The sequence below is a fragment of the Pithys albifrons genome, chromosome 14 (genome assembly GCF_047495875.1).
Source record: "Pithys albifrons albifrons isolate INPA30051 chromosome 14, PitAlb_v1, whole genome shotgun sequence".
Lineage (NCBI taxonomy): Eukaryota > Metazoa > Chordata > Aves > Passeriformes > Thamnophilidae > Pithys > Pithys albifrons.
Window position 1 is genome coordinate 17,211,573 of NC_092471.1, and position 17,985 is coordinate 17,229,557.

Below are 17,985 nucleotides of genomic sequence, written 5' to 3' on the forward strand. Positions count from 1 at the left end.
TCAACTTTGTCCTTAGTTAACTCCCAAATGCTACAGGAAGAAAGTATCAGTTTAGGAAGCTTGGGATTTTTCTGGAGGTTTCTGCTGTGGACCCATTCTTTAGTTGGAGGTGGGTAACTCATCTAATGCTAACATAGACTGAGAGTGGTGCTCAGTTTGTTGGACCTGGAGAAGACTCTAGGCAGAGCTGGACTAGGAAATTTATTTTCACATTATGGTGAAACAGTGGCTTGAGGTTTGGCTCCCACTCACTTTAATATCAAAACCAAATGAAATGAGACTCACATATGGAGACAAGAGGGAACTTGTTCCTAGGCAGGGTATGGGAAGCAGAGCCTTCCTGCCCTCCAGCAAAGAACACTCCCACCTAAACTCGTGTCACCTGCAATCTGACCAAGGGTGCCCTTGATTCTCTCATCCAGGTCACTGATGTAGATGTTAAAACTGGCCCCAAAATTTCCAGCAGTGCCAGTCCTGCTGAGGCAGGGATGCAGATGCAGCACTGCCCACCAAAGAACGAGAAGGCAATGGGAAGCTGCTCTTCCTCTTCCTAATAAGCTCGTGACAAAACCATAGGTGTTTAACCCATCCTGCCAGCCTGAACTGACCACAGATTTCTGGTCACATTAAGATTAGCAATTACTGAGAACACTGTTACTAGAATAATGGGTAACAGCAGCCACACAAAGGACTTCTTAGCTCTGTACCCACCTCCTTGTAGAGGCTGATCAGGGTACTTACAGCTCCCAAATTTCAGTGGGCAAGCATGCACATCCATTGGAAAGTCCTCCAGGTGCATGGGGCACTCAGCATGAATGGTTAGCCTGCAAGACAAAACACAGGGCATGATCACAAACATCCCTGGCCCTTCTGCCATAGCCCCTTTGCCCTGCATCCATCAACAGCAACAAAGACCTCGATGTGCTCACTAACCTGTGGATCTCCAGGCAGAAAGCTGTGGAGTGAACAGCAGACGCATAGATCTGGAAACTTCTTCCATTGTATAAACTCCATGCTAGTGACCAAGTTTATCCCACTTAGTGCAAATGGAAAATCTGCGAAAGCCCAGGACTTCTGTTTGCTTATGCACTGTGAACAGAGCTCCTCAAGGCCTGGGGACATCTCATGGATCATGAGGGAAATGGCTTCTAGGGAACAGGCCTGTTCTTCACTGCAGTCTGGAAATTGCTGAGAGCTGGCAGACCGTTCAGTCAGGAAGCCACAGCACTATTGGGTTTGCTGAACAAAGTCAGTCAGACCCGTGAAGTCACAGGGTAGACACATCCCTGTCCATATGGGTCAACTCGTCCCACTTTCCCTGGCTCCTCCCTCACTGGTGGCAGGTAGATGCAGAACTGCATGTCCTGGGGCTGCTTGGGGCTGAGCAGGACAACTTCTGAGCTTTCCACACCCACCAAACCCTAGTAGGATACGATGTCAGGAAGCGGTTTTGTGAGGGTGGCACAGCCATAAAAGCAGTGTGCTGAAGAATGTGGGGCCAGGCATAAAAGGGTCCATTATAAAAGGCTCTAAAAAAGGTAGTTCTGAGCTCATGTTCCTTCCTGAAGTACTGCAAAGAGTGCAGTCTAGGAGGAGGAGACTGAACAAACAGCTTCCCAGGAGATGTCTAATACAATCTTCTCTGAAGGAACCATTTGTAGGAAAAAAAGGACTCACTTCTGATGGCTTAGCAAAACAGGAAACAAACCATAACAGGAGCAACATGTGGATGCAAAGGGCAAGCACACAGACCTAAGGCTGATGGTCGCTTGTGGAACACTCAGGTGCAGAGGCTGCTATTGAGATATTTTCCTTCATCTAGAAACATGTTCAGCTAAGTTAGTCTTCATTGAAAATACTGAGGCTTAGGCAAATGCTAAATAAACCCTGAAAAAATAGAGGGTTTGGATTCTATTTGCTAAAAGCAAAGAATAAAAAAATAAAAATAAAGATTATTTCTTTCAAATGGACAAACCTAAAATGATTCTACAAAAGAGGACTGTTTTTTAAACTTGGCATAACAAAATTCAGTGGACAAAACCAAACCCTTGACAAATTTCTCTAAAAACCCCTGTGGGGGAAACAAAGCAGAATGTCTGTGGCTGGGAGGTGGCAGGGGATGTCACAGCTGCAGTGACAGTGGCTGCAGTGGCAGCTGGTGCTGTGAGAGGGGACACCCACACACACAGGGGACTGAGCAGCAGCAAACTCTGCACAGCTGCAGCCTGTCTGCACTGGAAACTCTCCACTGGCTGTGAATTTTGCTCTGCCACATGCAGAAATAAACCTTGTGATTTCGGATCCACAGCCAGCCTCGTCTGTGTCTTCCAGAGGGTCAAGGAAAGCTGGCAATCCCACGAGAGAGCAGTGGCATTAAATTGAGAAATGAAGTTGCAGAACTGTAGGGGGTTAGGGCAGGGGTGAGTGGCCAAAACTCTCTGGAGCCCCTGCAGCACTCACTGCAGTTTAAAATCCCTGTTCACCCAGCCTTTGGGAATGTCTGGGAGGTGAGGATGTGACCGCTTTGTGGTAGGGTCATAGTGCTGTCTGTGGAACAGATCACACCATGGGGAAATCTATCCCTTGTTCTCGCTGGCAAAAGGAAAACTGAGTTTCCTGCAGTCTTTCTGAACCCAGTTCCACAGTGTTTCAGTGGTACCTCCTCTCTCCTTAATGCAACAGCACCACATATCCATTTCTGCTCATTTTCAGTGCCAGGTATCACTGTTGTGTCTCCACTGGGCACAACCCACTGTGCCCCAGGAACTATCCAACAGGGAGGAAAGCCCCCTATAAAAGCAACTCCTTCAATCAGGACAGGTTTGGTCCTGATAGATAGCTCTCAGCTATCCAGCATCACATGGATTCCGCACATCCCATGGGGACTGTGTGCACTGCAGCCCTGGGGGGCTGGCTGACTGCTGAGCCCCCATTCCCTGTTGGGTCTCAAGGGCTCACATCCCAGCTATATCTGGTGCTCCATACTCTGGCCAGGTTAGTCATAGCAGGTTTATTAGGTCTGTGCAGGCTGATTCCACCTCCAGCAGAGGAGGCCAGTGGCTACTTGAAGAGAAGTAGGAAACCTGGATTAATTCAAAGCAAAACACAGCTTGTCTCCCAGCACCTGAGGCTGACAGCTCCCATGATGCAGAGGCTGTACCCAGGCAACTGAGTGCACCAGAGACTGAGGACCTTTCCTACTCTTAGTCTACCAGTCCTTTCTGAATCCATCTACATAGCCAGTGACCACTGTGTCCTGTAATAATCTGACAAAAAGGTGATGATGACTGTCCTGCTTGCATTATGTCTCACTCCAGCTTGGCTTTCTCAGTCAAGCCAAGAACCAACCCACTGACCTTCAGAGAAACAAATCACTCTCTCTGACTTGATGATCCCTTCTTCATTGCTGGACTGAATGCCCCTGTTTTACATGAAAGAGAAGGCCTGATCTTTATAGACTTCAATCAAGACTCATTGAAGTCGATGGAAAGACTGACAGTGATTTTGACAAGCACATTGTTATAATGATTTTCTCCTGGACACTTAAAGGTCACCATGAACAAATTGCTCATTTGCTCTGATGCCTCCCTTTTGTAGTTTGGATGAAGATTAGGATTTCAAGAAGCAGGTATAAAAATCTGGCAACATGGTGGGGACTTGACAGCCATGTTCATCCTGTTCTGTTTCTTTTGTGATGTTTTATTTGGTCGGCTCAAAATTCACATGGGGAGCTCATGCTTGGTAAGCTTGTCAACCATATCCTCACAGATCTAACTATTCTATTCTTTCTGTGTCCTTTCCAACTGCAGTGGACTTTAGGCTTCTCATTCTGTCACTGTCACTAGTGTCAAGGAAATACTGATGCATTTTTCCTGTCTCCCTCAGCAGTTCACATAAGACAATTCCTTTTATACCTTCCTAATTTTTTCACTGACATCATTAATTGCTTTATTATTTCAAAAGGTTCTTCACTGAGAGTTTCTAAAATTGGCTTATTCACAGGATCTCTCCTTCGATCAGTATTTTCATTCTGATGGACCCTGAACTCACCCTAAAAAAACAGAAAACTCTTTTCCATCCACTTTACATTTTGCAAGTCTTGGCTGTGATCAATAGCCACTACAAATAAGGCTGAATGACTCCAAGGACTGCAGGACAAGCAGTAATAATCCTCCTGCCCTCTCCAGACCATGGCCAACAAGAGCATGTGTTGTCAAGGAAAGCACACAACTTTATATGGATGTTGGATGACTCCCTGTGTTTGTGGGAATGTACCAGTCACATTTTAAATCCAAAGCCTGTGTTATTAGCTGAGCCAGTAAACAATGAAACAATATATCCACCTGACCACTGAAAAAGCAACTCAGCCTGCTACTTCTCCACCTACAACTGATGGACTTTTGAGATCTCCTAAAATTAAATGAAAAAGTCCTATCACTCCAGTCTGATTCAGCAACTTCATCCAGCCAGAAGTCAGCATATTCACAGATAAAACAGTGTCAGCCTCCCTGCTGAAGTGGGGGAGCAATACAGGCATTCCCCCTCCCAGGTGTTCCCCCTGTGCTTTGTCCCTACGTGTGTGGGGTGTGCCAACTGCTGGGATATTCTCCCCACGATCAGAGCGTATGTGCTGCTGCAGCTTCCTGCCCATCCCTCAGCCATCTCCCACTCCCCTCTGCAGCCTCTCTTGCACACTCATCTTTCAGAGCACTAATTAGCAGAGGTATTGAGGTGACCTGTGGAATCAATCACCACTCAAGAGAGTGCCCACATTCCCCTTCTGCTCCCCCCTGCTGGCCTTCCCCCCCACCTCCCACCGCTGCCGAAGGATTCCTCAGCACCATATGCTTTGCTTAATGAAACATCAAAATGTCAAACGGCAAGGAATGTATCTCACTTCCCAGACAATTACCTCTGCCTCTGCAGCATTTAGGTAAAAGAGTTTATTGCAGAAATTCTCATCTACATCCCTTACCCTGTGCAAGGGAGCTTATGGCCAGCTAGCCACTGGGTCTCGCTCCAGTGCTCTGATGGCCTATTCTGAGCCCTGAAATGTCCTTAGAAACCCTAAACAGCCTGTAAGAAATAGCCAAGCTGCCAGCAATCACAGCATCCAGCAGCTGTATCCTTTGGCTCATCTGTCCTAGGTGCCAGCAACAACTTATGCAGAGTTGCCTTGAAGTCGAACTCCAAACTCCTCGTGTTTTCTCTTCACTTTGCTGGCACAATTGGCACCAAAAGTGGAACATCCAGGACAGAAACCATGTTTTTATCTTTAAAGTCATGGGAAGTCCTTTGAACTGTGCAACACAATGGCAAGGAGTGTGAATCAGGCTAAACATACCTCTCCCAGGGCTGACAGGATAACAAACCACTTCAGCTTCGTTCTCATGGTTACCAGGAGCTTAGCAAAGCCTTTGATGTGTCATTAGAGCCCCTGTCGTTACCTGCGTCGTGCTGCAGAATGAGCGAGAATCTCAGTCCAATTTCTGGGACGCAAATGTAATAATCCCTTGGTGTATGAGTGGTACAAAAACATGACAGCACCCTGCACAGCAGAACTGACTTTGTTTATGCCAGGGATATTGCTTGAGTTTTGCCCTGATTTCTTCTCCAGGAGATTCATTAATAACCACAGTCAGGCCGAAGAGTGTTTACAGTTTAGGCTGTGTGAGAATCTAGGTTAGGTTTAATTGCTGGGATTTGAGCTTGAAAGCCAAATTGCTTCTAGGATCCTTGTGCTGGATCTGAAAGCATTGAATTCACTTTGCATCCTCCCCCACCCCCTGGAGATTTCAGCCCATGATGGCAGAAATGCAGTGAGATAAGGTGTTCTCTGAAGATTTCTCCCTCCTGGGACAGCTTCCTTATAAAAATCTGCCTGCACAAAGCCAAGCCTGGAAAATAGATCATTGCTGTCTTTGGATCCACTCTGGAAACTATAAGGCAGGGAAAAGCAAGAGCAAATCTCATTTTGTCTATTTGTCTGCTTGTGTGCTGTCTAGTTTTGGTCTGCTTGGATCTGTTTGGGCTGTTGTTTAGATCAAATTGACTGATCTAGATTGCCTGATGTGGGATGCAGCCACATAACTGCCAGCTCTTACTACCCAGAACAGATGTTTCTGGGATGTCCCAGCTGCTGCTCTTGCAGAGCTTGCACCTCCATCATGTGGAAGGGTGCTGCAAGCTCCAGCCCACAGCAATCAGAAGTTCTCTGGGAGTTAAAAAAAACACAAAACAAAAAACAGGCAGTAAAGACATCCCAAAGCCTTTGCTGAGAGAGACACTGCAATGCTCTGTGATTTCAAAAAGCAGCGTGGGCAGCTCAAAACCCTGAGCATGCTACAATAAGTAGAGGACTTGTTACATGGGGTTCAACAGCCCCTGTAGGTCTGCACGTGTTCTGTCCCTCCTGTTCTTCCTCTGACTCACCCCAGGGTTCACCGACCCTGCTTCATCCTCTAAGTGCATAACTTGAGCACATATTGTCTGGGAATCACTCTGACAATAACCACAAGGCCTCAACATGCCATTCTGACAGTCCCTGTTAAGAACAGGAGAGCTTTTTTAAAGCCTGGATTCACAAAGCTGAATCCCATCAGCACAGCATTAAAATTTCACTATTTTCATATGCTTCAAGGCCAGGAAGAACCAGAACACTATCTATGTGCCCCACACAATATGAGCCAGAGAGTACATCCAGAGACTGCTGCAGCAACTCAGCTTTTGTCTCTACCTTATGTAAATCCATGCACAATTCCCAGTTTGTTGCACTCAGGTCTGACACCAGAGCTTTGAGACCCTAGCTGGGCTTTTGTGAACTACTTGGATCTTGTAGGAGCTCCACAAAACAGACTGCAGAGGCAGGGCTGCATAATGAAACTGTGTTCCCCATGCCCTCTAAGGCAGCTGGAGTAGCGGGGAACATGCAGAGGGATCAGTAATCCTGGGGAATAGAGAAATGCAATTCTGTGCTGTGGTCACAGAGGCCATACTGTCACCAGGTACCAAGGCCTGTCAGTGATCAGATGTTTGCACTGTGATGTTGCACCGATCCATGAGGAGACTGTGCTGTGACTAAAGCAAATCTCTGGCTGCTCAGCTACAGCTGGAGTGTGACTCCATGAAGCTTAGGTCAGTGATAAAGAGGCTCTCTCTAGGAGCTATAAATATTGTCACACAGGTGTAATTTTGCTGGATGCGTGTGTCAGAGTGGCTGTTCCACCAGAGCAACTTCATCTATAACTGCAAGCCTTGACTAAGAGAAGTTGGCTTTCACAGCAGGATAAATAGCAAGAGACATGTCTTTAATTGCACATCAGCAGAACTGATCCCTCAAGGATATTGGCTGGTACAAGGTAAAGGAGTACAATATTCTCAGTAATCAAACTGCATGGCAAGGTACCAGTCTAGACTGAGCCTGCAAGGGATCACCTGGGAAGTCCTGCCAGGCCAGTGAAAACCTGGTGGAAGTTCAAACTTGCTCCATAGTCATAGGACAGACTGTACCTCTCTGGGAATTACACTTTGCTGAATTCCAGCCATCTGGGGCTGAGATTGGCTTCATGGTCCCACTCCTTCCTTTGAGAGGGACACATATGCATGCCTCTGGGCATGATGAGGACATCAAACGTGCTACTTGGACATAAAACATGCATTCTCTCCAGCCCTTGCCTGGGAGGAGGTTTCAAAGCTCTTAGGAAGGAAGAGTGATACTCTTGTCATCATTTTACAGGGAAATTGAGGTGTGAGTGCCTAGGAGTGGCGAAGTCAGGTAGAATTTGGTCTCTGAGCCTGAGGCACGGTCCTGGCCTGTGGAGTCTGTGCCCTTGCACCTTCCTTTGAGAGGTCCCACTCAAAAGAGACTCTGTGTGGTCCTGAGCAGGCATTTTCTTCAGCAAGAGGAAGAAGAGCAACCATCAGACGCACCAGGACAGACATCCCGCCTTGGATGTGTTGAACTTCAATCCCAGAGGAGCCCTGCTTTGCCTATGACACACTGTCCTGTGCAGCGGGCAGTGCTCTCCAGGTGCCCATCTGGCCAGCTCTAACCTCAGCACCAGGAGATGCTGGCTGGACCCCCACCAGGATAGCTTCACACACTGGGTAAGGAACTGATCTCCATGCATGACAGCTCCTGGCTCTGTGCAATACAACACGTGACAAAAGGACTCAAATCCAGCCCTCAGCCTCGGAGTAGGCTCTTCACCTCTTACAAAGCCTCAGAGGTATATTTAAAGGGGGCAGGAACAAAAGGAGGTCCTTCATTCCCCAGTTCTTCAGGATACAGCTAAAATTAAGGATGTTTTGATTTTATTTAAACAATCCCAGGGTTCTATTTTCTTCCAGAAGCTCATTCCCAAGAGTCTTATGATGCTGCCATCCTGGCACCTGCCCAGCCCTAAACGGAAACATAAATCCAATACTTTCTTAGTCACACAAAACTTGCTGAAGCTAATGGCTGGTTGCTGAATAAAGAAGAAGTGAAATGATATAAAAGCTCTGAAATTGAGTCTTTTTTTTCTTTTTACTGTTTATGCCAGCAGCTCCTATAATACTTTACAGTCAGACAATGATATGAACGGGAAGAGTGTTAAGTTGTCTACATGCAGGTCAGAGAGCTGGGAGCAGAACCGAGCCCTTGAGTCAAGTTGGGCTTCTCCCTTCATTTACCCCATCTGCCTTAATGTGAGATCACTGATGTGTGGAGACCTAAACCCCCGGGGCATTGGTAGGATTAGCTCATATTTGAGAACTGCTGCACAAAAGCAGAGCATTGTTTATCAATGTAGGCTGTAAAACTTGCTGACACCATGTAGATTCACAGCCAGTTAAACTATGAAGAGATGAAATTCTGCCTGGTCCTCAAAAACAGATGTGAAAGTGCAGCATCTCAGCAGACAGAATCCACAATGAAGCCTGCTACTACTTAGGATTAGCTTGAAGATGGAGATAGAGAAAATAACTTCTAAACAAAGATTTACACCTTTCCAAAACCAACTCCTTACCTTTCTTGTGAGTAATTTGATGTTTCATTTATAAGCCCATTTACCTTGGAAGGCAAATTAGCACATCAGCCCCAGGGGCAAACATTATTGACGTGGGTGAATAACTTACAAGTGTACAGAAATATCTGAATAGCTCTGGAATGAACATACAATTAACCCAAAGGCATTTCTCATCATGCTCTTAAACTGTTGAAGCTTAATTATAAATGTATGTACCAGGGCTGCTTTTGAGAAATCCAGACAGGACTGCCCAAGCACAGTTTCCCAACTGCAGTGGTGTTTCAGAGGAAGGCCCCAGCTGCTGGAACTCCCTGTGAGGTTGCACAGCCTGGGCTCTCATGCTGCAGAGCTGCCTCTTGTTCAGGGCACTCACTGAATGCTCAGAAGGGGGTAACATATGCTGGGTTAAACCTAGAACTTCCAGTGGCCCCTAGAAATTGGCTGCTCCAAGTACAGTTTTTAATAAGCTGTAGTCTGGGGTGTTTAGCTGGTGATGTGCATTGATCACACAGATTTGGATTCTTGATTCCACAAAGTAGGGAAAAACAACCCCACTGTTCTCACAAGCAAGCTTGGTGTCATGTTTGAAATGACTCTGCTGTAACATGCTGAATAAATTTAGATCTGTTCTTATGCTGCTGGAGAATAACAAATTCTTCCATCCTAATGTTCTCCTACCAGTACTGGATACCTCATTCATATCCCATCACAGGTCAGGAACAAAATAACATTAGTTGGAGCATCAACTTCACAAACTATAGATCCTAATACTTCTATCTCATTACATAAAATAAAAAAAATTCAGCATGATAATGAGGAAAAAGCTGCCTGTAAAAATGTGCCTAAGTCAAGGATCAGTGATGACACACATAGGTAGGAAACATGGATAGCAGAGAAGGCAGTGGGATAAGACTCAGTTGTGCTAACAGAATCAGTGGAAGTCTGCACAAATCCTGCTGTAATGTCCCCTGATGTCCCATTCTGGCCTGCATATGTGCAGGGACCTGGAATACCCTGGCCAGGAGACATGCACTTACCTCATGGTGTACAGGAGAGTGCCATTGTCCACCAGGCGCAGCAGCTTGTTGGGTGTTGTCATGTTGTGGGCAACAGATTTCTTCCCATTGTGGAAGAAGGTATCAGGAGTCCAGATCTTACTGGCCAGCAGGTTGTTCAGGGGAAGTATTTTCATGGGACCATCAAACTTCAGCCTTTCATCTCTCCAGGATTGCCGGAAAAAGACATCAATAGTGTATTCCTTTGTGGAGAGAGGAGAGAAAGGTAAGTCGTGTTTTACTCAGCTCTTCATTGCAAATAAGGGGATTCAAGAAGTAGCTAAGTATCTTCAGTCATGGAGCAGATTGCAGTTTGGCACACCTTGGGTGATATGAAGTGTGGTGCAACAAGAAGTAGGGATTAACAGCAGTGAAGGATAGATGGCATTTATCACACTTTGTATAATAACTTACCTATGACGGCAAAATTTGCGTTTCAGTGTTTCGGACCATTGCACACACACTGCAAGGGCCACTGCTGGGCTGGCCCTGCTGCACCACCACCTTTATCCAGATGTTTCAGGGGAGGGAGCCCAATGTGTGCAGCTACATAGGCATTTTAAACAGCAAAAATAAAGATCCTGATGCTGCAGATGGAATTTGGCCAGGATGCTGGCAACTGTCCCCCTGCTTATAAAAAAAATACAATGCCATAAACTTTCATGACATTGTCTTAATGTTATTTTGTTCCCCAGGCCACTGCTAGAAAAGCATTGAATCAAGGACTTCACAAACTTGCATTACAAGATCCTATGACTTTCCTTTGTCCTCTTTTTCCTATTTTTTCTTTTTTTTTATTTCACCCCCATTTTTTTTCCTTCTTTCAGTTAGTGTAGAAACCCATTTCCTAGGCCAAATTCCAGATGGGACAATTAGAAGTCATCTCTTTGAAACACTGCAGCTCCTTGCTCCATGCCTGCAGCCTCAGACCAAGCAGCAAAGTCACTATGGCTCCGTGTTCATCCCAAGGCAAAATCCAATCAATGTACCCACTGTTCCCTGTGTCCTTTGAGGGTTCATGTCTTCAGTCCATGAGCTGCACCACTGCTCACCTCTACAGCACATGTTAATGAGGAGTTTCATTGAGTCATGAAGCTTTTAGAGAGAGAAGGGGGCTTCAGAAAGAAGAACAAGTCCCAGCTGTTCTTCCCCTGCCATTGCAGACTCATAGTCTTTAATTATGTGTTCCTGGAGGCCGCAGGACCAACTAAACTTATCATTGTGAGTGATTTCTTTCCTGCAGCACTTCTCGGCAGCATTTAAAAACTGCTGTGCATCAGTTTCCTACAGGACAGAGAAATTCCTACAGGTTTTTGCAGCAGATGGCAGCTGAATGAAAGCATCTCAGTAAATAAATTCATCCCTGCTCTCCAGCCATGGAGACACCCCTGCTCAAATATGAACCTTCTGGAGCCTGGCTGGGGGAAGGAAAGAGAAGATTCTACATTCCCACAGGCTCTGCCTGTACTAGATATTATGCCCCTTCATGAAAGTGATTTTCACTTCATGATTTTAAGCTCAGTAAAGGGATAAAACCAAAGAAATAAGCCTGTGTTCCAGGAGGTTTGGGAAAAGTCCTTATCAGGAGAAGATCTCTGCTATTCAGAACTCCCTGTTCCTATTAAAAAACAGCAAACAAAGAAGTAAAGCATTTTTAACAACTTTCCATGCCTTCTTTTTCTTCTTTTATGCTAAGGAATGATTCCTGAAGAAAAGAGAAATCATGTTCAGAATCTTCCTCTCTTTTCTGTACTTCTTTCCATAAAAGCATCATTCTCAATTCACCCCTTCCAAAAAGCTCTCTTAGTTCTGTGTTATGCTCTTCTCCTCTGTATGGAAGTGACTGAAAATATCAAGACTGAATCTATCTTCAGAGTCCATTCATGAAACAAAAAAATATCCCTTCAACATTTTTTTTCTTTGTATAATTTCCTGGGGACTGATACAGAGTTGCAAGAGCTCAGTACGGAAGATTCAGGCGCATGTCAGGTCCTATCAGGCTCTGCCTTCCAAACCAAACTAAAAGTGAGACTCGAAGTCCCTTGGAGCAGCTCAGTGAAAAGGTCTACACGTCCTCCTCCATGCTTTGTAACCAGCTGCTCTCCTCCTCTCTCCACAACAGCTTTACCTGCCTCTCCTCCATCATCATAATTACAGTCTCTGTCTGCATCAGGATGCGCCGGAGCCGCTTTCCATGGCGATGAGTAATGGCTGTGGGAGGGATGAGAGCAGATCACTAGGCAGATGCCAGTGGGGAAGGAGGGACTTCCCCACTCCTGAGATAAAAGGAACCACAGCAGAAGAGTAGGCTCTCCCCACATTTCTCTCCCTCACGTTTCTGAGAGCATTCAGCAGCAGAACAGCAGGCGAAAACATATTTGCCACGCATTTGTAAAATACATGGAACGAAAGCATGCAAAGGGGAAATAATTTATTATTCCTTAACTGTCTTCCTAATTTTAAATTCATTTTGTCAAATCACATTGCAGAGAATACCTTCCTCTTTTCAATACCTCATATTTCTTCTTCACAGTTCATTATACACACTCCCTTAATCAAATATGCTCCACCTTGGAAGTAATTATCAGATACTCCCCAAGGGCTACGATTGCTGAATATATTATGGGTCTCTGCTGCGGTAGGAAAGCAGACAAGAGAGGGAGGGAGAACTCAAATGAGGTTAACAGTCTCAAGTACGCTGACATCGAGTTAACTTCTTACCCTGGAGGGAGCGGTCTTCCCAAAGCAACACAGGCTTGCAGGATGGAACAAGCATTTCCATGAAACACAGAGAGTTTATTCTCCCCCAGCTCCTCTGACTGCTCTCACAGGATTGTCAGTGGGACAGGTGAAGAGATGTTCAGGCCATGTCAGCACAGAAAATTAAACCCTACCAGTTCCAGACGTGCCATCAGAGTCACAGGACACTGCTCCAGCCTGGCCTAGCTGGTGAGGGTAAACCTTCCCCCTCTCCCAAAGTGGGCTCCCTCCACAACAGGGACAGCGCACTGCTGACCTGGGCTATGCCAGCACCAGGTCACCTCAGCCGCTGGATGTGCAGGAGGGTCTCAGTCCTGAATGCATGGCTGTCCTCACGTGGCACCCTTGAACTGTGGAGCAACCACCCACAGCCAACTCTTCTCTGTGTGCATGTGGAATACAAGCAAGAAATGCTGTTGAGAAACCTCACTATTAATTATGCTCCACAGTCCTCTTTTAATTAGAAGACAAACTGTTGTGGGAATACAAGCCTAAATTCAGACCTCAGGCCTTTTCATTAATAATTTTCCCTGAACATGTCAAAATACTCCAATCAGTTAATGCTTTTTCTTTTTTTCTCTTTTGCCACCCTTCCAGTTCAAGCACTAAGGACAGTTTGATGGTGAATCATTCTCTTCTGGTACTGCCCCTAAACCAGATCAGATTCTGGCATTCCCCCCTCTTCCCAGGGAGCACCCTCCTTCCTCCACACACAGACAGGCCAGGCAAACGTGGCTGCAGCAGAAGTGCTTGTCAACGCAGATAATGAGTGGAGCATGCTATATACAGGTCTGGGTCCCATAGGCAGACCCTATTTCCTTAGACTGGACTTACAGGAAATAAATGGACCCTTGCAGTATGTCTGAGAGGTGGAAAACCTTCCAGCGCTGTGTTATCAATTGGTTTCCAGAAGCTCAAACACACATGAGAAACAATCTCTGTCTGCCACTCACACTGAGCTACCACCAGCTCGTGTCATTTAGGAGAATCCTGCTTTTGTCCACAAACACCTGGGACGAGGGTGGGACATATCCACAGTGGTTGCAGGAAAAGCCATCCCTCCCAGTGAGGCACCTACCATGTCAGTATCCGAGACAGGGCCGAAACTTGTCACGTAAATGTCTGTCTTGACTTCAGTTACACTGTCTGGGACAAAAACAAACAAAAAAAAAAAGGGAAAAAAAGGAATTAGAGAACTAAATTTGCTTGTACAGGGAAGGGTTGGGGGTTTGTTATGTGGTGGTTTTGCCTGCTCTGCTGAACCCTCTGCACCATGCACTGTGCCCCGAACAAAGGCTGATTTTATCACTCTCAACTTGGCAAACTCATTTCCAATGCAGCTCTGCTGCTTCCCACGCTTACACTGAGGCTGAATATGTCCCACATGGCCAGACAATGCGTATTTACAGAATCTATGTGGCTGCATGATCCATAACATGGTACAGATCCACATATTTTCAATACAGAGGTATGCCCTGATGCTTTGAAACTCCTTTTAATCTGAAATCCCTTTGTGTCTCCTAGCCTGATAAACAGCCTAGCAATGTTCCACCAGTTTTAGGAAAGCCTGAGTTTGTTACAGCTTCAGGCTTATCTGTATGTAAAGAGAATCAATATTCTGATTGCCTTTTACTGCCACCGTGCTTGCTGTTCTCTTAAGTGCCTCATTCTAGTGAAGCTGCAGCTCACCCAACATCACATGCTCCCCTGCACCCCAGGCTGTGCTGCCCTCATGGATGCTGAACAGCAACCTCACTGCCTGAGCAAAGGCACTGAGCCCCAGATCCTGCCCCAGCTGCTAAAACCCAGGGGCAACTTCAAACAGATGCCTTAGGATAAAGATAATCTGGAATGCTTTGCAGAACACGGCCATCAGCACGTGCTGAACAGTACATACAGCTCTCCTTCTTGACTTCATTTGATTTTGGCATGTTTCCTAATTGACGTCACTGCTGCTGTCTCATTTTGCAGGGAAGTCAAGGCACAGTGATTTACCAGATTTACAGTTCTATGCTCTGCCCACTGGGTTGTACTGAAAAAATGATGGATGAGGTGCCTTGAGTTGAGCACTTAGTTACCATAAATCCTCACCACTTTAGGGATAGATCATGCCATTGTATGGCATTAGCTGGCTCACAGCTGCTCTCCTAATGAAAGAACCAATTTAAAGCCCCAAAGCAGAGTTCATGTTTTATGCACAGTACCCAATTTTGGCCACTGCAGCAGCTTTGCAAGTAGCCTGGATAGCCCATTGCTCAATTTAGTTATGGAACTCCTTCTGTCCCCTGACGCTTAGTTTGCTGTACTATGAAGCTTAGTTTTGTGCTTTAAAGTTTTGCATGCCAAAATAAGATAATGCATTCTGGCAGGGTTTTCTCCTTAATGGCTAAAATATACATATACATGTCTTTAGTTATTATGGCTGGGAAGCTTCTGATGCAGCCTGTGGCTGGTATTATTGTGCTATATAAGTAACCCCTGATCTTGTCTTGATGCGATAAAAAGAAGGTTAAAGAGAAATATGTATGCAGCACACTTTGTGAAACCCCCAGAAGTCTAAACAAAATGAGTTACTTCTGTAGCAAACACTCAGGGTATTCTCTGTCTCCCTCCAAACAAGTCCTCAAATGAGATACGCAGCAGAGAGCATTTACTGAGGCGAGGCTCCTTCTGCTACCACATGCGGTGAGATAAAGCTAATTGTGTTCTAAAGAACACACAGACTCTCTTTCCTCCCTTCCCTCCTCCCTCCATGGCATTCAGTTTTCAGCCATGGATATCAGATCAGAATCCACGACCAAACATGGCCAGGGAAGACAGTCCTCATGAAGTGCAGAATGAACAGGGGGTCCCTGTTCATGTTTCAAGGACAGAGGTCCATGAGAGAGCCTGCACTTTACAATGTGCTCTGCTGGGTCCAAGCACATGAGAAGACAAAAAGGCAGAACTAGTTCTGGATACGTTTTGATATGATTCTGCAATCTTTAAATGAGCTTTTATGTCCTTATCAAGCTGTAATTGTGTGTCACAGAGGTCAGGACACCCCTTCCTCTCCCTTGAGTCTACTGGCAAATCCAATCAAAGATAATGGCATTACCTTATTAATAATTTATTAATATTAGTAATCAATTATAGCCCAGATCTGAGGACAAACCCCCATATCCCAACTGTAGATGTGTTCCCCAGGCCATGCCATGCAGCACCTGGTGCAGGGCCACGCTGGGGCTTCATTGCTGGCTCACTGATGTCCCCTAGCACATACAAAAATGAGCTCCCTGCACTTTTCATGGCAAAAGCCAGACTGAACTTTCCCTGTTAATATGTGCTCCTAAGGGCAGGATTTTGCTGGGATCCAGAGGGATTTCTGAAATTAAATCATCTCTACGCAAGCAGGGATTTCAGCAGAGCTGGGAAATCCAGAGATAAGTAAAACACCAGCAGAACAGAACAAGCTCCAGCCTCAGAGATTCACTTCCTTTGTGATCCTATAGCCCAAGAGCAACTGCACTGCTTGCAGCTCTGCCAGAGCCCACAGGTTCTGTGGCTGTGAGACCTTTTCCTCCAGAAAAATCTGGAGCTACTCACCCAGCCTCCTCTCTCCTTACCCTCACACCTCTCCACCAGAAGCCTGAACGAGAAGAAACTGCATCTACTTTTGCAGCAAGAGAAAACTGAGAGAAGAGCATCTCCTGCCTCTTCTTAGTGACATGGCAGGGAAATCCTTATGTGATCCTCAATCCACCCACAAGCTCACACTGCAGCTTGGCTGTCTTGCCCAGTCCCCACCTAAGATTTAATAATTAAGAACTGTACAGAGGATTAGGCACTTTCACTAGATCTGTTGCAGAACATTACATTACGTTTTTCCCTTTCTAGCGGCATTCTGCGCTGGAATTCAAAGGTTCTCAACATGCACAAGTTGAGCTTTCAAGACTGTTAGTGTGGCAGTTGGACGATGCTGGTCCTGTTTATAATCAGGGAAATCAAAAAGGAGAGACTTGGTTCAGGCAGGAAGCTGGAGCAGAGCAAGGACCAGAGCCCAGCCCTGGCTGCTCTAAGTAATGGCACAACACTACCCAACGGAGAGCTTGGTGTTGCTCCTGGTGAGCTGCACAAACCCCTTCCAGCCACCCAGCTGAGCCTCACCGTGCTCCAGGTCCTGCTGGGTACCAGGAAAGCAAAAAAAATCCCTGGAGCCTACATGAAACTAGAAGAGGAAGAACAAGAGCAAGAAATTTTCAGGTTCAACATTGCTACATGGGCAGAATTTAGAGACACAAGTGGCACGCCATGTTCCCAAGTCATTTGTTTGAGGCTGATTCCTTTGTCTGGGCACTTTTCCCATTTATTGGCTCAACTTATTCCTAAGCTTCAACACAATCATGTCTCTAAAACCATCTGGAGCAAGTGTATGAGTAGAACAAGGTGCTGCAAGTCAACCAGAGCTGCCCCTTCTCCCACAGGGTACAGAGCCTGCTCTCTGCCTGCCAGACCACGCTGCCTTATTCCTGCCTGGAGAAATCCCCCACAGCTGGGCAGATCTGCAATGCAAATGCCAAACAAAACATCCCTTCCCACAGTGTTACCATGGCATTTCCTACACCTGCCTGATTTTTAAACACTACCCCTCTCCTCCAGGAATCTGCTCCCCCAGACCTGGATGCTCATGTACACATAATTATCCCTCCCAACCCTGGGTGGAGGGGCCAGATCCAGACCCCCAGCCCCAACACACTCCCCGGGGTGTGCAGCAGGCATAGAGCAGCAGCAGCTGCGGCTGAGGTGCCCCAGGCATTCCATTTACCCTCACCCTCCCCATGCCCCCTTCCAGCTCCCCATCTTCCCAGCCCTGGCCCTCTCCGTGCCCCCTTCCAGCTCCCCATCTTCCCAGCCCTGGCTCTAGGCAGACAATCCCTCTCCCGCAATCCCCTCTTAGCTGCTCGTGACTCCCTGGGCCAGTGGGGAGATAGCTATTATTTACAAAATGACGGAGTGCTATTTTTACTTGCTTCTTGGAAGCACTAGGAGCAGTAGCAGAGCTGGAATACAAATTATGCTGCCTCGCTGCCTCTCCCCTCCCTGGCTGCAGAGCTGCCTCCACGAGTGCTTCTGGGAGTTAGCGGGCACAGGGGGCCAAGCAGGCGCTTATTAAGCATCCCACC

The 17,985-nt window shown here is 46.3% G+C and overlaps 1 protein-coding gene across 1 annotated transcript in view; it reads right to left on the bottom strand.

Annotated features, from left to right (window-relative positions):
• The window catches only part of LOC139678521 (gamma-aminobutyric acid receptor subunit alpha-3-like), a 76,206-nt gene that overhangs the window by 22,912 nt on the left and 35,309 nt on the right, over window positions 1–17,985 (bottom strand). The window contains exons 4-6 of the mRNA XM_071569401.1: window positions 13,902–13,969; window positions 10,046–10,266; window positions 742–824 (exon numbers count right to left, since the gene is read on the bottom strand). Coding sequence (XP_071425502.1) covers window positions 742–824; window positions 10,046–10,266; window positions 13,902–13,969 — 372 coding nt within the window. The remainder of the gene's footprint in view (window positions 1–741; window positions 825–10,045; window positions 10,267–13,901; window positions 13,970–17,985) is intronic.